Raw genomic sequence first — 26,364 nt, forward strand, 5'->3', positions numbered from 1 at the left:
CCTGGGCAACATAGCGGCACCCTGGCATAGTAGCGCATGCCTGTAGTCTCAGCTACTCAGGAGGCTGAGGTGGGAGGATCACTTGAGCTCAGGAGGTCCAGGCTGCAGTGAGCCGTGATCATGCCACTGTATTCCAGCCTGGGTGACAGAGTGAGACCCTGCCTCAGCAAAAAGGGCCGGGCACAGTGGCTCACGCCTGTAATCCCAGCACTTTGGGAGCCTTAGGCTGGTGGATCACTTGAGGTCAGGAGTTCGAGATCAGCCTCACCAACATGGTGAAACCCCGTCTCTACTAGAAATACAAAATTAGCCGGTCGTGGTGGCGGGTGCCTGTAATCCCAGCTATTCGGGAGGTTGAGGCAGGAGAATTGCTTGAACCTGGAAGACAGAGAGGTTGCAATGAGTGGAGATCATGCCACTGTCCTCCAGCCTGGGTGACTGAGCGAGACTGTTTCAAAAAAAAAAAAAAAAAAAAAAGGAAAGCAAAGAGAAAGAAAGAAGAAATACAGCGTTGAGTGAACAGAGCCAGACATAAGAGGTCACATATGTAGGCTTTCTGTTGCTCTGTTAGGAATACAAAAAAGAGGTCACGTATATTGTATGACTTCATTTATATGAATTGTCCAGAATAGGCAAATCCACAGAAATAGAAAGTAGACTAGTGGTTGCTGGGAATGCAGAAGAGTGGGAATGGGGAGCGACTGCTTAAAGAGAATTGGGTTTCTTCTGCGGTGACGATCTCGATCTGTCACCCAGGCTGGGTGCAGTGGCATGATCACAACTCACTGCAGCCTCAAAATCCTGGGATTAAGGGATTCTCCTGCCTCAGCCTCTCAAGTAGCCGGGACTACAGGCATTTACCACCATGCTGAGCTAATTTTTGTATTATTATTATTATTATTATTATTATTATTATTATTATTATTATTATTATTTGAGATGGAGTCTTGCTCTTGTTGCCCAGGCTGGAGTGCAATGGCCCAATCTCAGCTCACTGCAACCTCTGCCTCCCAAGTTCAAGTGATTCTCCTGCCTCAGCCTCCCTAGTAGCTGGGATTACAGGCGTGTGCCACCATGCCTGGCTAATTTTTAGTAGAGATGGGTTTTCTCCATGTTGGCCAGGCTGTTCTTGAACTCCTGACCTTGTGAACCACCTGCCTCGGCCTCCCAAAGTGCTGGGATTACAGGCGTGAGCCACCATGCCAGGCATGTATTTTTTGTAGAGATGGTGTCTTGCTGTGCTGCCTAGGTTGGTCTTGAACTCCTGATCTCAAGCAATCCTCCTGACTCAGCCTCCCAAAGTGTTGAGATTACAGCCCTAAGCCACTATGCTCAGCCTGGGGTGATAACAGTGTTTTAGTACTAGATAGGTTCCCAGCATTGTGAAGGTACTAAATGCTGCTGACTGTACACTTTAATATGGTAAATTTTATGAAAGTCTCCCGGAGACACCAATGAAGCAGAGACCTGAGGAATAGAGGAGGCAGCCATGTGGAGGTGATGGAACAGCCAGTGCAAAGGCCCTGGGGTACACACAAGTGTCTGGGTGGTCTGAGAATCACAAGGAGTTTGGTGAGGCTGGAGCAGAGTTCCCCAGAGTGACAGAAGTAGGGGATGATGTTGGAGAGTGATAGGGGCTAGATTCCTAGGGCATTGGAGGCTCTTCTCTAAGAGAGATGGGGAGCCAAGGAGGGTTTTGAGCAGGGGAGGGACATGACCTGATTTGCATTTTTTTTTTTGAGACAGTCTTGCTCTGTCACCCAGGCTGGAATGCAGTAGTGTGATCTCGGCTCACTTCAACCTCTGCCTTTTGGGCTTAAGTGATCCTCCCACCTCGGCCTCCTGAGTAGCTGGGATCACAGATGTGTGCCACCATGCCCTGCTAATTTATGTACTTTTAGTAGAGATGGAGTTTCACCATGTTGGCCAGGCTGGTCTCAAACTTCTGACCTCAGGTGATCCACCTGCCTCGGCCTCCCAAAATGTTGGGATTACAGGCGTGAGCCACTGCACTCGGCCTTGATATGTATTTTAACCAAACCACTCTGGCTGCCACATGGTACAAAACCCAGGAGGGGGACAGGGTGGAAGCTGGATGTGGCTATCAGGCTGTTGCAGTGGTCTTGGAGAGAGGTGTTTTGGGCGGGGGGTCGCAGTGGAGATGGTGGAAAGGGGCTGGCTTCTGGGCAAATCTGGCTGGATGGAACTGCAGGAGTTGCCAGTGGATGGGTGAGGGTGTGAGGGGAAGAGGAGCTGGCTGGGGTATTTGTCCCATTCGCCCTGTAGCTGACCACTCTCCTGTCCTTGGACAGCCAGCCTTCAGCCACCCCTGTATGCCACCCTGGGGCTATAGCCATGAAGCTACAGTGGCTCCTTCCTCAAGAGTCCCCTCCCTACTACATCATATTTCTCTGAGGGTTTCTGTTGTGCAGCAGCCCATGGAACGCTACAGGCAGGAAGGATTGTTCCTGCACTGGTTGGTTCTATTACTAATTTTTACACATATTATTTTTATCTATTCATCTGTCTCGCCATCTATTTATCCATTATCCATTCACCCATCATCCGTCTATCCATCCATCCATCATCCATCCATCCATCCATCCATCTATCCATCCATCCATCCATCTATCCATTCATCACCCATCCATCCAATTTCCATCCATCCATCATTCATCCACCCATCTTCCATCCATCCACCCACCATCCATCTATCCAGCCATCCATTGTCCATCATCCATCATCCATCCATCCATCCATCCATCCATCCATCCATCCATCCATCCATGGGGAGTGCCTGCTTGAGGGGAATGGGGTTTCTTCTGGGGTGATAAAAATGTTTTAGAACGCCGGGCGCAATGGCTCACACCTGTAATTTAGGAGGCTAAGGCGGGCAGATCACGAGGTCAAGAGATTGAGAGGATCTTGGCCAACATGGTAAAACCCGGTCTCTACTAAAAACACAAAAATTAGCTAGGCGTGGTGGTGCGCGCACCTGTAGTCCCAGCTACTTGGGAGGCTGAGGCAGGAGAATCGCTTGAACCCGGGAGGTGGAGGCTGCAGTGAGCTGAGATCATGCCACTACACTCCAGCCTGGGCAACAGAGCGAGCCCCCATCTCGAAAAGAAAAGAAAAAAGAAATCGTGTAATATCGATGCAGAAGAGCAGTATGGCAGACTTTGGACTCTCCATTTGAAACTTTCAATTTCCTTTTCTGTAAAATGGGGCTGACATCATCTGCTTCCTGGGGAGCTGTGCAGATGGAGATCACGTGATGAACTGTCAAGTGTCTCATAAATGTAATTTATGACCCGTCCTGCCTCTTGCTTTACTGGTTTCCCTTGAGTCTCTCCAGGTCCCTGCTCTAATCTCAGTTTCCCCACTTCTTCCAGGACCGGCAGAGAACAAATGCCAAGAACTCTTGTGCAAGTGTGACCAGGAGATTGCTAACTGCTTAGCCCAAACTGAGTACAACTTAAAGTACCTCTTCTACCCCCAGTTCCTATGTGAGCGGGACTCGCCCAAGTGTGACTGACTACCTTGACTTGAAATGCTCTTTTGCACAAGGAAATAAAGCGTCCTCTCAGTAATGAACAACAGCATTCAGTTATTTGCAGAAGGGAACTGAAGCCAAGTGATAAAGCCACAACCTTGTGTTTGCTTTCTCTCCCAATCCCAGAACTCAGGACTGGAGCCCATGTGGTTTGCAGTTAAAGGCCAAAAGTCCTGCACCTATTTTATAAAACTGTGCCTGTGCTTATCACTGTGTTGGGTTTGGTTCCATTTTTGAGGTTCCATCTTTATGAAAAGGTGGTCTTTGTCTTCTAACCTGCTTGGATGGCTGGTAGTCAAATGTGAACGAACACCTACCGTGTGCCTGGCCATGTTCTATGTTCTAGGTTGCAGCAATCAACAAGACGGCCATACAACACCCACCCGGTGAAGTTCAAGTCCAGTAGCTGTTAGCTTAGGAAAGAGTACTCCCTTATCCCACTACACCTTAAAATGTATTTGCTGTCCTGCAGCGTTGGCTCATTTCTGTAAGCCCAGCACAATGATTACAAAAGTGGTACATACTTGTTGCTTTTTAAAAAAATGAAAGTGGAGAGAAATATAGAGCAGAAACAAAAATTCCCACAATTCAATTCACTCCAATTCCCACAATTCAGAATAATCTGTTAGGATCTATAGTTTTAAAAATGTAGTTCAAGGCCGGGCACTATGGCTCATGCCTGTAATCCCAGCACTTTGGGAGGCTGAGGCGGGTGAATCACAAGGTCAGGAGTTCAAGACCAGTCTGACCAACATGGTGAAACCCCATCTCTACTAAAAATACAAAAATTAGCCAGGCATGGTGGCACACGCCTGTAATCCCAGCTAGTCAGGAGGCTGAGGCAGGAGAATCACTTGAACCCAGGAGGTGGAGGTTGCAGTGAGCTGAGATCGTGCCATTGCACTCCAGCCTGGGCGACAGAACGAGACTCCGTCTCAAGAAAAAAAAAAAAAAAGGTAGTTCAGATTATACTGTATGATGTTTATAAACTTTTCTCCATGTCATAAAAAAATCTTTGGAAACCTCATTTAAAATGTCTGTGTTAGGGTTGGATGAGGTGGCTCATGCCCATAATCCCAATACTTTGGGAGGCAAAGGAGGGAGGACTACATGAGGCCATGAGTTCAAGACCAGCCTGGGCAACATAGCAAGACTCTGTCTGTATAAAACAAAAAAAATTAGTAAGGCGTGGTGGCATGCACCTGTAGTCCCAGCTACTCGGTAGGCCAAAGAGGGAAGATAACTTGTGCCTGGGAGTTCAAGGTTGCAATGAGCTATGATTACATCACTGCACTCCAGTCTGGGCAACAGAACAGGACCTTGACTTAAATAAATAAATAAATATCTGCATTAGATACCATTTTATAGATTGACAGTTTTTGGATACTGGAGCTGTTTTCTGTTTCCATTAGTTGCTTGATGAGAGGATACTTGTAAACAAATCTTCACCACTCCCATCCCCATAACCTATTCCTTAGCCCAGATTTGCAGAAATGGCATTTTTGGATCAAAGGATCTGATTATTTTTTGAGACAGGGTCTCACTCTAACACCTAGGTTGGAGTGCAGTGGTGCAATCTCAGCTCATTGCAGCCTCGACCTCCTGGGCTCAGGCAAATCTCACTTCAGCCTCCCAAGTGGCTAGGACTACAGGTGCATGCACTCACATCTGGCTAGTTTTTTTATTTTTAGTAGAGATGAGGTTTTGCCATGTTGTCTAGGTTGGTCTCGAACTTCTGAGCTCAAGTGATCTCCCCACTTCAGCCTCCCAAAGTGTTAGGATTACAGGTGTGAGCCACAGCACCCAGCCGGGCCTGAGTATTTTTTTATTTTGCATTTTTCGGAGACAGAGTCTCACTGTGTTGCCCAGGCTGGAGTGCAGTGGGGCAGTCTCGGCTCACTGCAACCTTTGCCTCCCGTGTTCAAGAGATTCTTCTGCCTCAGCCTCCCGCGTAGTTGGGATTACAGGTACTGCCACTACATGCCCTGTCGCCCAGAGCTGGAGTGCAATGGTGTGATACCGGCTCACTGCAACCTCCACCTCCTGAGTTCAAGCAATTCTCCTTCCTCAGCCTCCCAAGTAGCTGGGATTACAGGCACACGGCACCAGATCTGGCTAATTTTTGTATTTTTAGTAGAGACGGGGTTTCGCCATGTTGGCCAGGCTGGTCTCGAACTCCTGACCTTGTGATCCACCCCGCCTTGGCCTCCCAAAGTGCTGGGATTACAGGTGTGAGCCACTGTGCCCGCCAATTTTTTGTATTTTTAGTAGAGATGGGGTTTCACCATGTTGGTCAGGGTGGTCTTGAACTCCTGACCTCAGATAATCCGCCCGCCTTGGCTTCCCAAAGTGCTAGGATTACAGGCATGAGCCACCGCGTCCAGCCTGGACTATTTTAGACACCCCCTTTAGATGTACCCATCCTGCTATGATTGGTAAGAGGTAGAGGCAGCCTGTAGCCCTTGATCTGAGTGTGCCCATCCCTCCTGCTGGCGATAAGGAGTAAGGTCCTGCCCAGCCTGTTTGCTCTAGGCCACGGCTTTGCCCCAGTCTCTGAGCAAATCTGGGTATTACTCATCTTTGAAGCAGGGTGTGGGAGCAGGTGGGGACAGTGTGAGAGGCCATGGGGTGGAGGTGGGTGGCCCAGGCCCAGCTCTGCCAAAGCCAGCCAGCACCAGCTTGGTGAGTTTTGCCAGCCAGCCTCCAACTATTCATCTGTAAAGGATACTGGCAACCCCTGTGTGGCATGAGACCAGGGATGTGCAAACACTGCCATGTGAGTGTCCATGGGAGGTCACAAGCATTAAATAGGTAAAGTCAAGCAACCCTGGGGCTTGATGTGCAAACACAAGCAGGAAAAAACCCATTTTCCCTTAGGGTGGCTCCTTAGCTCAGTATCTGCATCAGGCTGGGGGATTTAAGCATGACTAGATTGACTAGACGATTCTTTTTTTTTTTTTTTTGAGATGGAATCTTGCTCAGTCACCCAGATGGAGTGCAGTGGCGTGATCTTGGCTTAATGCAACTTCTGCCTCCTGGGTTCAAGTGATTCTCCTGCCTCAGCCTCCCAAGTAGCTGGGACTACAGGTGCGCACCACCACGCCTGGCTAATTTTTGTATTTTCAGTAGAGACAGGGTTTCACCATGTTGGTCAGGCTGGTCTCGAACTCCTGACCTCAAGTGATCCATCCGCCTTGGCCTCCCAAAGTGCCGGGATTACAGGCACGAACCACCACGCTCGACTCATGGCTAGAAGATTCTATCTGGCAATGCAGAAGTTTTGTGTTTTCTAGACAACTGCTTTTTCTCTACATATAGGTTTTATCTGTATAAAAATCTTTATTTTTATTTCAAGTAATTTCTTCAACGTTTGAGTAAAATCTTCACTCAAAAACACAAAGGGTTAATGAATGGTTCATGGAGTCACAAGAGAATATTTTGGATATAGGCCTATTTCTGCAATGCCAGTCTTCCGAGATGACATCTCACACCTGCTGTGTTTACACTGGAAGGAAAATAAAAGGCCATAGTTCACTTCATTCCATATTTATAACTATAGCACTTGCTGTAATTGTACCTGCTGTATTATACATCAGGATAGGACAATAAAGATTATACAGTGTGAGGTCAATTTACAAAATATTTCCTTGAACAAGACGACTATCCTGGAATTTATTTTATAAATGATTTTTTTTTTTTTTTTTAAAGACAGAGTCTCCCTCTGTCACCCATGCTGGAGTTCAGTGGTGCAGTCTCCCTCCCTGCAACCTCCGCCTCCCGGGTTCAGGCAATTTCCAATTCCAAGTAGCTGGGATTACAGGTGTGTGTCACCACACTTGGCTAATTTTTGTATTTTTAGTAGAGACGAGGTTTCACCATGTTGGCCAAGCTGGTCTCGAAGTCCTGGCCTCAAGTGATCTGCCCGCCTCACCCTCCCAAAGTGCTGGGATTACAGGGGTGAGGCATCACCAAAACAATTTTAAATAACATGCAGGCCACTTAATCTAATGGGAACTGCCTGACATCCCTCTCAATCTCTCCATTCAGAGAAAGGGATCCAGACCTTCAATGATTTCCATAAAGCAAAACAAAAACCCAGTGACTACAAGTCTAACCATCATTCTAGGCTCAAACTGAATCCTTTGAGTTGTACTCTGAATCCTAGCAACTCTTCAATAAGACAGAATTGTTGACTGAATTTTGGGTTTTCTTCGGTATTTTTTATGTGCAACTCTCTGTGCCTATGACAGAATCTTATCCTTGTTTTCCTAAACTTGACTTAGAGGACAGGCCAGGCCCCAATAAGCCTGGTCTCAGGCTCTGAGATCTGGGATCTTCTGTTAGTCACTGAGGTTGGGGAGGGGACTGATGTGGCGCCCTTCTGATGTCACCCACACCATGTCCACTGAGGACCCTGAGTCTTGCCAGCCATTGGGGACTGAGCCTCCTAGTCCCTGTGAGGAAGGTGGTTGGGTGGGAAGGGCTGCTGCTGTGTCAGCCAAATAGACAATCCTCCCTGCGCGGATATCAATCCCTGCTCATGCCACCCACAGGCCGAAGGGGAGAGGACATGGTTGGAGCGTTTGACGTACAAAGCAGCACCTTGTTTTACTGGGGATAGAAAATAGGAAGTCCGCTCCCTGCCTCACCCCTCTTAAGCATCAAAGCTCAGACGTCAGCGGGACTTGAAGAGGCTCAGCCTGGGCAGTGCCAGTCACAACACCTGGGTTTCCAGCCGCCGGAGTTCCTTGACCACAAGATCAATGTTAATAATTGGGTTAAAGTACAGGGCCCAGTAAAACAAACAGTTGCAAACAAACTGAGGGATGAGGGGCCAGAACATGGCCACAAAAAGCCCCTGCGTTGATACTTTCCAGAAATGGCTCCACATCCTCTGAGGCACGGTCCTGAAACAAGAAGAGAAGAGGCTGAATCGGAGGTGCTTCTCATGACCACGCCCAGGAGTCCGGGCCCTGGGCCTTTTCTGGGTGACGGGAAGAGCATGGCTGCCTGTGCTGAATGTCCTTGTCTTCTGTCCCCGGTGCCTGAGACCTCTGCCTACTCAACCCATCTTTAACTCTCAAGGACATGACCTAGAGGGAGCTTCTTTGCCCCCACACCGGGCAAGGCCTCCCTGTGACAGCCTCAACTTCACCTGCTTCATCACTTTGTTACATTTACATAATTTTTTTTTTCTTTTGAGACAGGGTCTCATTCCTTTGCCCAGCCTGGGAGTGCAGTGGTGCAAATGTGGCTCAACTGCAGCCTTGACCTCCAGGTCTGAAGTGATCCTCCTGAGTAGCTGGGACCACAGGCACACATCACCACATCTGGCTAATTTTTCTTTTCTTTTTCTTTCTTTTTTTTTTTTTTTTTCAGTAGAGACAAGGTCTCGCTATGTTACCCAGGCTGGTCTCAAACTCCTGGGCTCAGGTGATCCTCCACGTCAACCTCCCGAGTAGCTGGGACTACAGGTGTGCACCACCATGCCCAGTTAATTTTTTGTATTTTTAGTAGAGACAGGTTTTGCCACGTTGCCCAGACTGCACTTGAACTCCTGGCCTCAAGCAGTCCTCTCGCCTCCCAAAGTGCTGGGATTACAGGCATGAGCCAAGGTGCCTGGCCATCTATTTTTTAACATATATATTTTCTTTGCTAGGCTGTAGGGCCTCACAGTATAGACTGTCTTCTTTATCAAAAGATCTGCCATGCCTAGCAGAGAACCAGGAGTACAGTAGGGGCATAAATATGCATATTGTATATAAATAAGTGAGTTTGCTAAATGGAAAGAAATGAGGGAGATTCTTTTTTTATTTTTACCTAGTAAGTCACCCTTGGAAAGGTGAGGGAGATTGTTGGGTTCTCAGAACCATTCATAAGGCTGCGACTCAGAATGTCAAGGTAAAAGGCTGCAAGGGTGGCAGTGTTACTTCTGCCTGTCCCTTTCTTCTGGAAATAGCTTCTAAGTTTTTGGGGTTTTTTTGAGATGGAGTCTCGCTTTGTCGCCCAGGGTGGAGTGCAATGGCGCAATCTTGGCTCACTGCAACCTCCACCTCCCTGGGTTCAAGCGATCCTCCTGCCTCAGCCTCCCGAGTAGCTGGGATTACAGGCACCCACCACCACGCCTGGCTAATTTTTGTATTTTTGGTAGAGATGAGGTTTCACTATGTTGGCCAGGCTGGTCTCGAACTCCTGACCTCAGGTAATCCACCTGCCTTGGCCTCCCAAAGTGCTAGGATTACAAGCATGAGCCACTGCACCCGGCAACAGCCTCTAAGTTTTGGGGATTCTCTCTCTGTTCTTTTCCACGTGGTCTGGGTAGGGCTGAAACCAGCCTCTGGTTGTGGGGTGAGCTCATGCCCCAAGCCTGGGGTAGCCCTGCAGGATTGGAGTGATGGATTGTGGTGGGCATGTGACCCAGGCTGGGTCCATCAGAACAAAAGCATGTGAGCCCTGAGACCTTTTCCAGTGCCACAGGGAAGGAAGTGCTTTCTTTCTGGAGGTTTGTTAAGCTGCACAGATCAAAGTCTAGAGTGGAGAAGCCAAGGGCCCCCACATGAAGAGAGCTGCCTGAGGCAGAAAACACAAGAAAGAACAGTGCTGTGAGGGATAGAGAAAGAGTCAGTCCTGGTGACAGCGTTTGGGTCTCAGGGTCCAGTCATGCTTGAAGCCTAAGTTATTATTATCCTAGTTGGTGACAGATCAGGATTAGAACTCATGCCTACAGGATTTCCCATGAGATCTCTTTATGCTCTACCTTACTGCCATTTTCTATAAAGCAACCTGTGGAGGCCAAAGCAACTCCATATTGGATGCTAATCCACCAAGTTGACTTCTCACTAACTCCGGTTTGGGGGAAGCCTCTAAGATCTCTGGTTTATCTAATGTTTCTTGTGTAAGAGCACGTATGTCACGTAAATCCTGCCCTTAGGTGAAACAGCCTTGATATTCTGTACTTACCATAAATCCTGACCCTAAGCAATTTTCTGCACATCCCATCTGAAGCATGTATGCCCCTTCCTTATGTATACAAGCCCTGAGTCTGGGGATCCACCATCTTGTCTCACTACCATCCAAGACACAGACAGGGCTTCTGTTTGCAAGGCCTTATTAAATGTTTCTTTCTGAGAAACTGAATTTGTCAGCTTCTTCCTTCAGCCCCTCAGCTTCCTCTGATTTAGGGGATAGGTTTGCACAGGCCTGCCTACCTTAAAACAGACCCTTTTCTATCCAGTTGCTTATTCCTTATTACAATCCTTTGACCACCCCCCCCGGAAATTAAATGGTATATTATTGCATAGAGATAAGACATATAGGAAAATACTTTTAACAATGAGCACCACAACCCCCACCCCCAAAACACCCCCTATTCACTGCTTAAGCTAGGTTTCTCAAAGCAGAGTCTGAAGGGTCTGGGTGGATGTAGGATTTATTTCAAGTTTGAGAAATAAAAGAGGATCTTTCCCTCACTTGGTATTTCTTTCCCATTCCCTGTTGTGACAACCATTAAAATATACTTACTTCAGTTCACTTCTCGACCAGATTCTCCAAAAGGAGAATAATTCCAGAACTGAGAGTAACATAGCATTGATGATGAGAAACCGTGATGTCCAGTAATGGACTTCTAACCAGTCCCAAGCAAACTCGGCAATCAGCTGGTATGGAAGGAAGGAGTATTTGACCAGGAACTCTCTCCATTGCTTCCATGTAGGCTCCTTAAGATCCTTAAAAAATAACACACAGACACAAAAAGTCATGAGGACCGACTTTTACATAAAATATTGTGATGATCAGGCTAGGCACGGTGGCTCACACCTGTAATCCCACCACTTTGGGAGGCCTAGGTGGGTGGATCACATGAGGTCAGGAGTTCAAGACCAGGCTGGCCAACATGGTGAAACCCCATCTCTACTAAAAATTCAAAAACTGGCCAGACGTGGTGGTGTGTGCCTGTAATCCCAACTACTCTAGAGGCTGAGGCAGGACAATCACTTGAACCCGGGACGTGGAGGTTGCAGTGAGTTGAGATCGCACTACTGCACTCCACTCTGGGTGACAGAGGGAGACTCTGTCTCAAAAAAAATTGTGGTGATCACAGTGAGTCCTACATTGATTACCACACACAAACACATCCAACAATCTAAAATGAAATTTCCATCCATCAACTCATCTTGTAATAGTTTGTTTTTTTTTTTTTTTTTTTGAGATGGAGTCTTGATCTGTTACCCAGGCTGGAATGCAGTGGTGCTATCTCGGCTCACTGCAGCCTCTACCTCTTGGGTTCAAGTGATTCTCCTGTCTCAGCCTCCTGAGTATGTTCTCGTACTTACCATAAATCCTGACACTAAGCAATTGTTCTGCACATCCCTTCTGAAGCATGTATGCCCCTTCCCTATGTATACAAGCCCTGAGTCTGGGGATCCACCCTCTTGTCTCACTACCATCCAAGACACAGACACGGCTTCTGGGATTAAAGGTGTACACCACCACGCCCGGCTAATTTTTGTATTTTTAGTAGAGACGAGGTTTTGCCATGTTGGCCAGGCTGGTCTTGAAACTCCTGATCTCAGGTGATTTGCCCGCCTCTGCCTCCCAAAGTGCTTGGATTACAGGCGTGAACCACTGCACCCAGCCGTAATTAATCTCAAATTGAGTAAATGTTAGTAAAAAGGTTGAAATGAAATGCTTGTCATACAATTGTGGAAGCTCAGAAAAAATATATATAAGCATGAATTATGAATACATTGAAATAAATTTAAATTAACCAGTGTTTTATTCTCCCATCACTGCACGGGTAGCTTGAACCATTTCCTAAATTCAACATTGGCTATGGTAGAATAATGGTAGTTTCTGGAAAAATTACAAACACTCCCTCCTCCCTCCAAAAAAGGTAATTTTTTTTGTGGTGGCAGGAGGAGAAGCTTTTTAATTACACATATTAGCAGATAAAAAATTAGCCTGATTATGGCCGGGTGCAGTGGCTCACGCCTGTAATCCCAGCACTTTGGGAGGCCGAGGCGGGCGGATTATGAGGTCAGGAGATCGAGACCATCCTGGCTAACACAGTGAAACCCCGTCTCTACAAAAAATACAAAAAATTAGCTGGTGTGGTGGTGGGTGCCTGTAGTCCCAGCTACGTGGGAGGCTGAGGCAGGAGAATGGCATGAACCCAGGAGGTGGAGGTTGCAGTGAGCCAAGATTGTGCCACTGCACTCCAGCCTGGGCAACAGAGCGAGACTCCGTCTCAAAAAAAAAAAAAAAAAAAAAAAAAATTAGCCTGCTGAACAGGCAGAGGCTGTTGGAGCTTGTTAAAATTGAAGGGTTGGGTGCCAGGTGCAGTGGCTTACACCTATAATCTCAACACTTTGAGAGGGCAAGGTGGGAGCAAGGGAGGAGACCACCCCTTATATTGTCTTATGCCCAATTTCTGCCTCCAAAGAAAGAAGAACTAAAAACTAAAAGGCAGAAATGAAATCCACAGGCAGACAGCCCGGCGCTGCGCCCTGGGCCTGGTAGTTAAAGATCGACCCCTGGCCTAACCGGTTATGTTATCTATAGATTCCAGACACTGTATGGAAAAGCACTGTAAAAATCCCTGTCGTATTCTCTTCCGTTCTGATTACCGGTGCATGCAGCCCCCAGTCACGTATCCCCCTGCTTGCTAAATCGATCACGACCCTCTCACATGGACTCCCTTAGAGTTGTGAGCCCTTAAAAGGGACAGGAATTGCTCACTTGGGGAGCTTGGCTCTTGACACAGGAGTCTTGCTGATGCTCCCAGCCAAATAAACCCCTTCCTTCTTTAACTCGGTGTCTGAGGGGTTTTGTCTGCAGCTCTTCCTGCTACAGGAGGATGGCTTGAATTCAGGAGTTCAAGACCAGGCTGGGCAACATGGTGAAACCCTGTCTCTGCAAAAAATGCAACAATTAGCTGGGTGGTGGTGCTCGCCTGTAGTCCCAGCTACTTGGGAGGCTGAGGTGTGAAGATCGCTTGAGTCCAGGAGGTTGAGGCTGCAGTGAGCTGTAATTGTGCCACTGCACTCCAGCCTGGGAGAAAGAGTGAGACCCCATCTCAAACACTCAATCAATAAATAAAATTAGAGGTCAGGGTCTCTGCACAGCCAGTCTGGTGAGGTAAACGCAAGGGGAGACTGGGTAATTAGGGGAGGAATGCGCAAGGGAGCTGATTAGCAGGCTTCAGACTATATTCAAGGCTGAAACCAGTTAGCTAGCACTTGATTGTAGTGTTTACAAGGGTCTTTGGGGGAAAAAAAGGATCTCTGGAGATTTCAAAATTCTGTTTTATTACTTATGGGTGTGGATTATACTTGATGATTCCTCTATGCATGTGACTTGATATGAACAGGTCAGAAGGATTGGCCCCAAGAGAAGCAAAGCGAAGGATATTACTCTCAAATGACCTACCAGACATTCTGAAGGAGGTCATGGGTCAAACTGAAGAAACATGGCACCCATGGTGGGTAGCAATCTCTGCAAATAACTCGACGGTGGAATAACTTTATTCCAGGCACTGTGCAGACCTACCAGAAGCTTGGTGACGATGTCCTCCCCAGAGCTGTCTTCTTGCAGAGGGCAGATGGTGTGGATGAAAGGTAGGAAGGTGTCAGTGTAGTCAAACAGGTACAGGTAAAGCAGACTCAGCCTGGGGGAGCTCTTGAGGGCATATAGCAGGAACAGGGACCTGCCTGGGTTCACAGCCTGCAGAGGAGAAGAGTACAGGGCCACATTACAACCATGGCGGCCAGCTACTCACCCATGCTCCTTCCCATCTCTCGTTTGTTGCCATCGGCCTTTTTGCATGGTACACACAATGCATGAATGAATGAATGGCAAGAAGAGGCCAAGTGATCCACATTTTGTGTTACATTGTATTAAGATCGGATCTTGGCAGAGCATGGTGGCTCACGCCTGTAAATCCCAACACTTGGGGAGGCCGAGGTAGACAGATCACTTGAGGTTAGGCGTTTGAGACCAGCCTGGCCAACATGGTGAAATGCCATCTATACTAAAAATACAAAAATTAGCTGGGCATGGTGGCGCATGCCCTGTAGTCCCAGCTACTCAGGAGGCTGAGGCTGGAGACTCACTTGAACCCGGGAGGTGGAGGTTGCAGTGCGCCGAGATCATACCACTGCACTCCAGGCTATGCAATAGAGTGACATTCCAGCTCAAAAAAAAAAAAAAAAAAAAAAGATCCAATATCTAGCTATAGCTGGGGGGAGGGGTGAAAAGCATACTCTTGCACCCTGCTTGCAGAATATAGCCTTTTTAAAAAGCTATTTTGAAAAAGGTATCAAAGAATCTTAAAATTGTTTAATTCAATCAGTCTATAAGTGGGCACCACTTAATGCAAATAATCTGAAATACAGACTTTATATACAAGATGTTTAGTACTGCACTGAGTATAATAGTGAAACCAGTGAAATCTACGGTTACAGCAGATACTTAACATGGAATTCACATAGCCACTTTCATTTTCTTCAGTTTTTTTAAATCAAGTTTTACTGCAGTGAATGTTAACTTCCTTATCATAAAAGTAACTGAATAGATGATTCAGGGTAAGCGCGGTGGCTCACGCCTGTAATCCTAACACTTTGGGAGGCAAGAGGATTGCTTAAGGCCAGGAGTTCAAGACCAGCCTGAGCGACAAAGCAAGACCCAGTCTCTTTTTATTTTTTTGAGACAGAGTCTCGCTCTGTCACCCAGGCTGGAGTACAGTGGCACATTTTTGGCTCACTGCAACATCTACCGCCCAGGTTCAAGCAACTCTCCTGCCTCAGCCTCCCAAGTAGCTGGGATTACAAGTGAGTAATGTCACGCCTGGCTAATTTTTGTATTTTTAGTAGACACGGGATTTCACTATGTTGGCCAGGCTGGTCTCGAACTCCTGACCTCAGGTGATCCACCTCCCTTAGTCTCCCAAAGTGCTGGGATTACAGGTGTGAGCCACCACGCCTGGCCTAAGACCTGGTTTCTTGAAAAAAAAAAAAAAAAAAAAAAAAAAAAGGCCGCGTGCGGTGGCTCACACCTGTAATCCCAGCACTTTGGAAGGCCAAGGCGGGTGGATCACCTGACGTCAGGAGTTCGAGACCAGCCTGACCAATATGATGAAACCCCGTCTCTACTGAAAATACAAAAATTAGCTGGGCTTGGTAGCATGTGCCTGTAATCCCAGCTACTCGGGAGGCTGAGACAGGACAATCACTTGAACCCGGGAGGCAGAGGTTGCAGTGAGCCGAGATCTTGCCATTGAAATCCAGCCTGGGCAACAAGAGCAAAATTCCATCTCAAAAAAAAAAAAAAAAAATTCAATTTATTTGATTCTTAGCATCAAAATAAAATGAGCACTTTACCACAGAAGATATAAGAATGGCAAATAAGCACATGAATGCAAATTAAATGAGAAATGCAAATTAAATCCCCAGTATCCAGTGGAGATCACTGCATCCTTGTTGGAATTGGGAGGGCTGGGAGGGAGGGCTTAACAGGGGCAGGAGGAAACTTCTGGGAGTGACGGAGATGTTCCCCATCTTCATCGTGTGATGGTTTCATGGGTGTGCATATGTCAAAACTTATCACTTCATATGCTTTAAGTAGGTGTATATCAATTTTACCTCAATAAAAACTGTTAAAACATTCAACTTAACTGATGCTATGAATAACTTACTGTTAGATTTTTAAAAAGTGTGATGATGATTGCATTTTTAAAAAGATTCTTTCTCTTTAGAAATGTATACTATAGAGGCCGGGCGTGGTGGCTCACGCCTGTAATCCCAGCACTTTGGGAGGCTGAGGCAGGCAGATCGCCTGAGGTCTGGAGTTTGAGACCAGCCTGGCTAAAATGGTGAAATCCCGTCTCTACTAAAAATACAAAAAATTAGCCAGGCATGGTGGCGGGCACCTGTAGTCCCAGCTACTTGGGAGGCTGAGGCAGGAGAATGGCGTGAACCCAGTAGGCAGAGCTTGCAGTGGGCTGAGATCGCGCCACTGCACTCCAGCCTGGGCGACAGAGTGAGACACTCTCTCAAAAAACAAAACAAAACAAAAACAAAAGCCAAATAACAAAAAATAACAAACATTCTATTTCAGGAGCTCCACATGCATTCTTTACAATATTTGAAACTAGTTATTAAAGTAATACATGCACATACTAAAGAAGCATTTTTTCTTTTTTTTTTCTTTTGAGACAGTGTCTCACTCTGTCACCCAGGTGCAGTGGCACCATCTCAGCTCACTGCAACCTCTGCCTCCTTAGTTCAAGCAATTCTCCTGCCTTAGCCTCCTGAGTAGCTGGGATTATAGGCATGCACCACCACACCTGGCTAATTTTTGTGTTTTTAGTAGAGATGGGGTTTCACCATGTTGGTCAGGCTGGTCTGGAACTCCTGGCCTCAGGTGATCTGCTTGCCTCGGCCTCCCAAAGTGCTGGGATTACAGGCTTGAGCCACCGCGCCTAGCACAACATTCCTTATTAACACAGTCTTTGTCCCCTTTTCCGGTGGCTGCCTACATGGGTGTGCCTTATTTATTCAACTTGTTCCTAATGAGGGGCACTTAAGTTGTTTTCTACTCCCTGCAATTACCAACAACGCTACAGTGAATAACTTGTTTAACGACTTTCCGTTAATCAAACATTGGAGTCTCACAATGACCCTCTAAGGTTATTTACCTAGGAGGAAACAGGCAAGGAGAGGCGCAGGTACTTGCTGGTGTTCCAACAGGTGGTGTGTCTTGGAGGAGCTGGCCCAGGCAGGCTAGTGCCAGGGCCTTACTTTTTTTTTTTTTCTGAAACAGGGTCTCAACTCTCTCGCCCAGACTGGAGTGCAGTGGTTCGATCATGGTTTAGTGCAGCCTCAGCCTCGCAAATGGCTGGCATCACCACACTCAACTAATTTTTTTTGTATCTGTACTTTTTGTAGAGATGGGGTCTTGCCATGTTACCCAGGCTAGCCTTGAACTCCTGAGCTCAAGCAATCCTCCCACCTCAGCCTTCCAAAGTACTAGCATTATAGTTGTGAACCACCATGCCCAGCCCACAGCATTACTCTTTTTGTTTCTGTTCTTTGCTTTTTTTTTTTGAGACGGAGTCTTGCTGTGTCCCCTAGGCTGTCGTGCAGTGGTGTGATCTCGGCTACTGCAGCTTCAACCTCCCAGGTTCAAGCATTTCTCCTGCCTCCAAGTAAATGGACCTACAGGTGTGTACCACCACACCGAGCTAATTTTTGTGATTTTAGTAGAGACGGGGTTTCACCATGTTGGCCAGGCTGGTCTCAAGCTGCTGACCTCAGGTCATCCCCCCCGCCTTGGCCTCCCAAAGTCCTGGGATTACAGTTGTGAGGCACCATGCCCAGCCCAGAGCCTCACTCTTGATCACCATGCTGTGCTGCCTCCATTCCAAGTGCAAAGGAGTGAAATGCTGGCTTAAACAGCAGATGCGGTTTAAACTGAAATGTTATTGACAAATTGTCCTCCAGTGATATTCCAACAATTCAAGGTCCCCAAAACACTTAAGTGTCTCTTTCCTTATTTGTTTGTAAAACAGGCCGGGCGCGGTGGCTCACGCCTGTAATCCCAGCACTTTGAGAGGATGAGGTCAGGAGGCAGGTGGATCACCTGAGGTCAGGAGTTTGAGATCAGCCTGGCCAACATCCTGAAACCATCTCTACTGGAAACATAAACATTAGCCTGGAGTGGTGGCGTGTGTCTGTAATCCCAGCTGCTCGTGAGGCTGAGGCAGGAGAATCGCTTGAACCTGGGAGGTGGAGGTTGCAGTGAGCCAGGAAAAAAAAAAAAAAAAAAAAAAAAAAGAAAGAAAAAATTAGCTGGGTAGGGTAATCCCAGTTACTCTGGAGGCTGAGGTAAGAGAATCACTTGAACCTGGGTGGCAGAGGTTGCACTGAGCTGAGATTGCGCCATGGCACTCCAGCCTGGGTGACAGAGCAGGACTCTATCTCAAAATAAAATAAATAAATAAATAAGTAAACAAACAGTCAAAAATAAAAAAGAAAACCCTGAAATTAAAAAAAACTAACAAAAAATAAAAATAAAAAGTAAAAAAATAATAAAAAATAACTAAAAAAAAAAAAAATTTAAGTGTTCACCTTATATTCCCAGAGATTCTGCGGGGGCTTCACGCCTAATGCTTTGACACGTTCTAGCTCCATGAGGATGGCTCTCCTGTGGCTGCTGTTTTCTATGGTATATGGTGTCTTGGAAAATTCTTCCTCTGTCAGAGTTAAAAGCAACCTGTAGAGGGGTAGGAGGAGATTTATTTTGCAATTATATACTGGAAGCAAACTCTCTACACTCAGAGTTCCATCTTACTAATATAAATATTGTAGGCTTGAGGTATGGTGAGACATTTCACATTTAACAACATTAATAGCAGCAAATAACTGAATGCTTACTATTTACCACTGACTATCTATAAATACTTTCATAAGTCATCACTGATCCGTATAACAATTATTCAGGGTAGGTGGCATTATGTTGCTTTTGTAGATCAGAAAACTCGCTTTGGCTGGGTGCAGTGGCTCATGCCTATAATTCCAGCTCTTTGGGAGGCTGAGGCAGACAGATGACTTGAAATCAGGTGTTTAACACCAGCCTAGCCAACATGGTGAAACCACGTCTCTACTAAAAGTACAAACATTAGCGTGCACCTGTAATCCCAGCTACTTGGGAGGTTGAGACATGAGAATTGTTCGAACCTGGGAGGCGGAGGTTGCAGTGAGCTAAGATCTCGTCACTGCACTCCAGCCTCCAGGCTGGGCGACAGAGTGAGACTCCATCTCAAAAAAAAAAAAAAAAAACCTCACTTAGAGAAATAAGGTGACTTTCCCAAGGCATTCCTAGGTCTATTTTGTTCCTAAGCCTTTGATCTTTCAGTTATATGCTCTGACCTCTCACATATTACTCTATTTTTAAAACTGTGTGTATGTATAGGAAAAATTAGAAGGAAATCCAATAAAACATTACAACATTAAGAACAGTTCGTATTTTGGGAGGCCGAGGCAGGTGGATCATGAGGTCAGGAGATCAAGACCATCCTGGCTAACATGGTGAAACCCCGTCTCTACCAAAAATACAAAAAATTAGCCGGGTGTCGTGGCGGGCACCTATAGTCCCAGCTACTCAGGAGGCTGAGACAGGAGAATGGCATGAACCCAGGAGGTGGAGCTTACAGTGAGCTGAGATCACGCCATTGCACTCCAGCCTGGGCGACAGAGGGAGACTCTGCCTCAAAAAAAAAAAAAAAAAAAAATAGTTCTTAGATGGGCACAGTGGCTCACACCTATAATCCCAGTGCTTTGGTAGGCTGAGGCAGAAGGATCACTTAAGCCCAGGAGTTTGAGACCAGCCTGAGCAACACAATGAGACTCTGTCTCTCCAAAAATATTAGCCAGGCATGGTGGCATAAACCTGTCGTTTTAATTACTTGGGAGGCTGAGACAAGAGGATTGCTTGAGCCCAGGACTTTGAGGCTGTAGTGAGCTATGATACTGCTACTGCACTCTAGCCTTGGTGACAGAAAGGGACTCTCTCTTGAAGAAAAAAGAGTAGTTGTTTTAAGGTAGGGATTTAATTTAATAAAAATAATTGGAGATCTCATATCTGCTTTCCTCATCAGAAAACACAAATTCTGGCTGGGGGCATTGGCTCATGCCTGTAATCCAGCACTATGGGAAGCTGAGGTGGGTAGATAATCTGAGGTCAGGAGTTTGAGACCAGCCTGGCCAATGTGGTGAAACCTCGTCTCTACTAAAAATACAAATTAGGCGGGCGTGGTGGCGTGCGCCTGTAATCCCAGCTACTCGGGAAGCTGAAGCAGGAGAATCGCTTGAACCCAGGAGGTGAAGGTTGCAGTGAGCCAAGATCACGCCACTGCACTCCAGCCTGGCCAACAAGAGTGAAACTGTCTCAAAAAAATAAAAATAAAATAAAATAAAAAAACACAAGAAAACACAAATTCCCCTCCACAGTGATTCATCATTAAAAACATCACTGTAAGCTGGCCGGAGAGCTATTAACAGGCATATGCAACTACTGCTTGAGTAGTGTAAATTGATGGTCCTTTTATGGTTAATTTGGTGATGCTTATTAAATTTGTACAGATTTACTATCTTTGGCCCAGCAATTCCAGTTCCAGGAATTTGTCCTCTAGAAAAATATGTAAAAATACATTGTACTAACTAGGTAGAGAAATTTTTATACCATAATTTTGCGGGAGGTGAATTTCTATATAAAGCTAATTAAAGTAGGAGCATGCCATTTCCTCAAAACAGAGTCAGTCAAGTGTTGAAAACTGAGTGGAGAAAAGGGAAAAAGTCACTGGAGTAGGAGGGGTGGCAGTCAGACAGCCAGGCAGTGGGTGAAGTGGGTGTCTGAAACAAATGAATTAGGGAGAGTGGCTGCTCTTATCACTGTGTGATGTTATATGTAACACCCTTAGGGGGTGGATATAGATGTAAATATATATATACATGTATACCTATAAACAGGTCTGTTTAGTACAATCATATTTTCAGTTTAAATTAAAAAAACACATTTATATATTTATATCTGTATAAGCACTGAAACATCTGGAAAGGTGTCTAGCAAGATAAATTGTTTTCTGAAGAGTAGGATTACAAGAGTATATCACTTTCAATATCACACAGTTCCTTATTTTTTTTTTAAATAAAAATACGTATTTGCCAGGTGTGGTGGCTCACACGTGTAATCCTAGCACTTTGGGAGGCCGAGGTGGGTGGATCACCAGAGGTCAGGAGTTTCAGACCAGCCTGGTCAACATGGTGAAACCCCATCTCTACTAAAAATACAAAAATTAGCCAGGCATGATGGCAGGCGCCTAAAATCCCAGCTACTCAGGAGGCTGAGGCAGGAGGATCACCTGAAACTGGGAGGCAGAGGTTGCAGTGAGCTGAGATCACTGCCACTGCACTCCAGCCTGGGAGACAGAGTAAGACTCCATCTCAAAAAAGTAAAATAAAAATAAATATATATTAATGTGGTATTATATATTGGCTTTCATCCATAGTTCCCGGCTCATAGCTGCTCTATCCCTTATTCCAATCTGTGTTAAAATGTTGGAGGCCGAGCATGGTGGCTCATGCCTGTAATTCCAGCACTTTGGGAGGCCAAGGCGGGTGGATCACCTGAGGTCAGTAGTTCAACACCAGCCTGGTCAACATGGTAAAACCTCATCTCTACTAAAAATACAAAAATTAGCCAGGCATGGTGGCGGGCACTTACAGTGCTAGCTACTCGGGATGCTGAGGCAGGAGAATCGCCTGAACCCAGGAGGCGGAGGTTGCAGCGAGCTGGGATCACACCACTACACTCCAGCCTGACGGACAGAGCGAGACTCCATCTAAAAAAAAAAAATGTTGGGCATGTCAGGCCTCACTGCAGGCATCTGACCTCCTGGCTCTCCTTTCACTCTGATCTCTTCCTACCTTTCTGATTGTGGGTCTTAAGACCCACCTTCCATGAGGAGGGTGCGGGGGGTCATGCCTATAATCATAACATTTTGGGAAGCTCAGGCGGGTGGATTGTTTGAGTCCAGGAGTTCAAGATCAGCCTGGGCGACATGGCAAAACCCTGTCTCTATTAAAAATACAAAAATTAGCTGGGCGTGGTGGCACGTGCCTGCAGTCCCAGCTACTTGGGAGGCTGAGGTAGGAGGACTCCTTGAGCCCGAGAGGCAGAGGTTGCAGTGAGTTGAGGTTGTGCCACTGCATTCCAGCCTGGGCTACAGAGTGAGACCCTGTCTGAAAAAAACAAAAACAAAATACTCAAGGGGACAGGATTCAGTGAGCTTCTGGATAGCTGAGCATGTAAGGTTCCTGGAGGGGAGCGCACCCATGGAGAGCATGGAACCTCTGTGCCCCTTCCCCCATACCTTGCCCTAAGTGTCTCTTTATCTGTATCTTTTACAATATCCTTTATAATAAACCAGTGAAAGTATGTGTTTCCTTGAGTTCTGTGAGCTGCTCCAGCAAATTAATTGAACCCAAAGAGGGAATCATGGGAACCCCAACTTGAAGCTGGTGGGTCAGAAATTCTGCAAGCCTGGATTTGTGACTAGAATTAGTCAGGGGCAGTCTTGGGGACACAGCCCTCACCCTGTGGGATCTGACACTATCTCTGGTAGACAGTGTGGGAACTGAATTAGAGGACATCCAGCTGGTGTCTGCTGCTGGGTGTGTGCGGGAGAACTCCACGTATTTGGTCACAAGTCTTCTGTGTTGATTCTTGTGATTAGAGAGAATTTTTCCTTACACAATTTTATAATCTGGAAGCAACAAAGAAATTTAAATGTCATGGACATTCAACGGTGTAGCTGCTGTGGAAAATAGTTTGACAGTTAAACATAGAGTCCGAATAGAGTTACCGTATGACTCAGTCATTCCACTCCAGGACAGTATTGAAAATACATGTTCATGCAAGAATCTGCACATGAACGATCACAGCATCATTATTCATAACAGCCAAAAAATGGAATCAGCCCAAATGTCCATCAACCAATGAATGGAAAAATAAAATACGGTATACTCTTACAGTAGAATTATTATTCAGCCATAAAACGGAATGAAGTACTGATACAGGCTATGTCATGGGTAAACCTTGAAAAAGATTATGTTAAGTGAAAAAGCCAGACACAAAACACCAAGCATTGTATGAATCCATTTATATCAAATGTCCACAATAGACAAATCCACAGAGACAGAAAGTAGAATGGTGTTTGCCAGGGGCTGGGGGTTGGGGAGAAATGAGGATTGACTAAAGGGTAAAGCTTTCTTTAGGGTGATGAAAATGTTCTAAAACCAGCTGTGGTGATAATCACACTATTTGTGAACACATTAAAAACCATGGATTGTGCACTTCAAACATGTCAATTTTATGTGAATTACATCTCTCTCTCTTTTTTTGAGATAGAGTCTTGCCCTGTTGCCTAGGCTGGAGTGCAGTGGCATGATCTTGGCTCACTGCAACCTCCACCTCTTGGGTTCAAGTGATTCTCCTGTCTTAGCCTCCCGAACAGATGGGATTACAAGGTGTGCACTACCATGCCCGGCCAATTTTTTTTTTGTATTTTTAATAGAGATGGGGTTTCATCATATTGGTCAGGCTGGTCTTGAACTCCTGACCTCAAATGATCCATCCGCCTTGGCCTCCCAAAGTGCTGGGATACAGGTGTGAGCCACTGCGACTGGCCTGGATTATATCTCAATAAGGCTGTTTTCGAAAATGTTCATGGTGTGTCAGAAGACTTTGCTCCTCACCTTCCATTTACTCGTTCAGATAAAAACCTTTCCCTGTAAAGAGAGGCCCAAGGGCCCAGCTGCTCCAGCCAGAGGACAACTTCTTCTGCCGTCCATTTGGCCACAGCCTTGTGGACCAGGAGGTCGTGTTCAGATTCCCTGCTGCTCCAGTGATAGACGAGCAGGACCACCTGGGGAAAAGTGACAGGGACTTTAAACCATGGAGAGGCAGAGAGGTGGGGAAACGAAGAGACTGAGCTCACAGGGAATGATGCAGAGTCCGTACACAGAAGCAGGGCAATGCCACTGCCAGAGATAACTGGGGACCACAGCTCTCCTCGGGTGCCTCTCTCTGCTGACTGCCTGGCAGTGAGGTCACAGAGGCGAGAATAGGACTTATCTCAGGCGCCTGGGAGCAGGTAGTGCCTTGACTCCACCAACTTGCTCAACATAACTGACTTGTGCCTTTTTTTTTTTTTTTTTTTTTTTTTTTGCCTTTTTTTTTTTTTTTTTTTTTTTTGGAGACGGAGTCTTGCTCTGTCGCTCAGGCTGGAGTGCAGTGGCGCAATCTTGGCTCACTGCAAGCTCCACCTCCCGGGTTCACGCCATTCTCCTGCCTCAGCCTCCCGAGTAGCTGGGACTACAGGCACCCGCCACCGCGCCCGGCTAATTTTTTGTATTTTTAGTAGAGACGGGGTTTCACCATGTTAGCCAGGATGGTCTCGATCTCCTGACCTCATGATCCGCCTGCCTCGGCCTCCCAAAGTGCTGGGATTACAGGTGTGAGCCACCGCGCCCAGCCTGACTTGTGCCTTTTCTATTGGAAAAACATTTAGATTTTTTATACATAGAACTTTAAAAGAAAATAGTCTCCATATTGGAAGTTAGTAAACTGGTGGGTTCTTAAGACTGTATTACCAAGGAAGGCCAGATGTGGTGGCTCATGCCTATAATCCCAGCACTTGGGGAGTCTGAGGCCGGCGGATCACTTGAGGTCAGGAGTTCCAGACCAGCCTGGCCAACATGGTGAAACCCCATCTCTACTAATCACACAAAAATTAGCCTGTTGTGGTGGCACATGCCTGTAATCCCAGCTACTTGGGAAGCTGAGGCAGGAGAATCACTTGAACCTGGGAGCTGGAGGTTGCAGTGAGCAGATATCATGCCACTGCACTCTAGCCTAGGCAACAGGGCAAGACTTCATCTCAAAAAAAAAAAAAAAAAAAGAGTGAGAGATATAATCCACATAAAATTCACACATTTGAAGTGCACAGTCCATGGTTTTTAATGTGTTCACAAATATGTGTAATCATCACCACAACTGGTTTTAGTCCATTTTCACCACCCTAAAAGAAAGTTTTTACCTAGATCGCACCACTGCACTACAGCCTGGGCGACAGAGCAAGAGTCCGTCTCAAAAACAAAACAAAACAAAAGAAAAAAAGATTGTATTACCAAGGCAGACATGGTCTTGAATTCCAGTTCTACCACCTTTCTCCATTTACTAGGTACTATGATCTGATCTACCTGAGTAAGCAACATTCCTGAAGAAATCAGAGAACCCAGCAGATTTCAATGTACGTAGTAAATTACATGGAGTCACATCATCAATTATTTCAATGATTTCTACAGAACTGACTTCAGTGGAAATCAGGGGTCGGGGGGTGAGGTGTGGGGGGCACAGAGGAACACAGTGATCAACTTACTGCCACTCCAGTTAAAGCTGTGAGTACACCGGAAAAGAATCCCCCTCCCCTCTGCTGATTCGCTCGGCCTGTGTTAGGAGCTAAAGGAATCTGATCATTCCCATATTTTTGAAAGGCTGCAAGGCTTTGGACTATGTCATTATTCTGCTGAATGTCTTCAAATCTCATTCTAATGGCATCAGGAAATAACTTTTCAATGGCATCCCTATGGAGAATAGAAAAAAAAAAATTAAGACAGCTGTTTGACTAAATATCATGTTTAGAGGCCAAAAAAACCCTGATAGTCAATATCTAATAATATATAGCTACCCTAGGAGAGCTGCCAAGAAATGTATTATTATAGTCCTGCAGGTAAAAGCAAAAAATTTGAAATAATCTATTAGGTTGTTTACCATTACTTTCTCCTTTTGTTTTTTTGAGATGGAGTCTTACTCTGTCACCCAGGCTGGAGTGAAATGGCGTGATCTTGGCTCACTGGTGCACACCACGATGCCCGGATAATTTTTTTTTTTCTATTCTCCATAGGGATGCCATTGAAAAGTTATTTCCTGATGCCATTAGAATGAGATTTGAAGACATTCAGCAGAATAATGACATAGTCCAAAGCCTTGCAGCCTTTCAAAAATATGGGAATGATCAGATTCCTTTAGCTCCTAACACAGGCCGAGCGAATCAGCAGAGGGGAGGGGGATTCTTTTCCGGTGTACTCACAGCTTTAACTGGAGTGGCAGTAAGTTGATCACTGTGTTCCTCTGTGCCCCCCACACCTCACCCCCCGACCCCTGATTTCCACTGAAGTCAGTTCTGTAGAAATCAT

At 46.1% G+C, this 26,364-nt stretch overlaps 2 protein-coding genes across 2 annotated transcripts in view; both read right to left on the bottom strand.

The window, feature by feature from the left end:
• LOC131382356 (zinc finger matrin-type protein 1-like) overlaps positions 1-3,089 on the bottom strand; it is a gene marked incomplete at both ends in the record, with an annotated part of 10,076 nt that extends 6,987 nt beyond the window's left edge. The window contains one exon of the mRNA XM_058433933.1: positions 3,044-3,089. Coding sequence (XP_058289916.1) covers positions 3,044-3,089 — 46 coding nt within the window. The remainder of the gene's footprint in view (positions 1-3,043) is intronic.
• A 3,717-nt stretch (positions 3,090-6,806) lies between these two features.
• BFAR (bifunctional apoptosis regulator) lies at positions 6,807-26,035 on the bottom strand. The gene is made up of 6 exons (XM_032144974.3): positions 25,548-26,035; positions 23,863-24,032; positions 18,676-18,820; positions 14,099-14,272; positions 11,075-11,277; positions 6,807-8,460 (listed from the first exon to the last, which is right to left on the bottom strand). Exons 1-6 carry the CDS (start codon positions 25,713-25,715, stop codon positions 8,268-8,270), a joined length of 1,053 nt encoding a protein of 350 aa, XP_032000865.1. The 5' UTR covers positions 25,716-26,035; the 3' UTR covers positions 6,807-8,267.
• Between the last annotated feature and the right edge of the window lie 329 nt (positions 26,036-26,364).

This window comes from Hylobates moloch, unplaced genomic scaffold (genome assembly GCF_009828535.3).
Source record: "Hylobates moloch isolate HMO894 unplaced genomic scaffold, HMol_V3 SCAFFOLD_23, whole genome shotgun sequence".
Taxonomy (NCBI): Eukaryota; Metazoa; Chordata; class Mammalia; order Primates; family Hylobatidae; genus Hylobates; species Hylobates moloch.

What these genes read in the sequence shown, in the direction of transcription:
- BFAR (XM_032144974.3), bottom strand. Translation starts at nt 25,715, where the DNA reads ATGAGATTTGAAGACATTCAGCAGAATAATGACATAGTCCAAAGCCTT. An exon ending in CAGCTTTAACTGGAGTGGCA is followed by an intron (nt 24,033 to 25,547) that starts GTAAGTTGATCA and finishes ACTTTTCCCCAG; the next exon opens with GTGGTCCTGCTCGTCTATCA. An exon ending in TCTGAACGAGTAAATGGAAG is followed by an intron (nt 18,821 to 23,862) that starts GTGAGGAGCAAA and finishes ACCCCTCTACAG; the next exon opens with GTTGCTTTTAACTCTGACAG.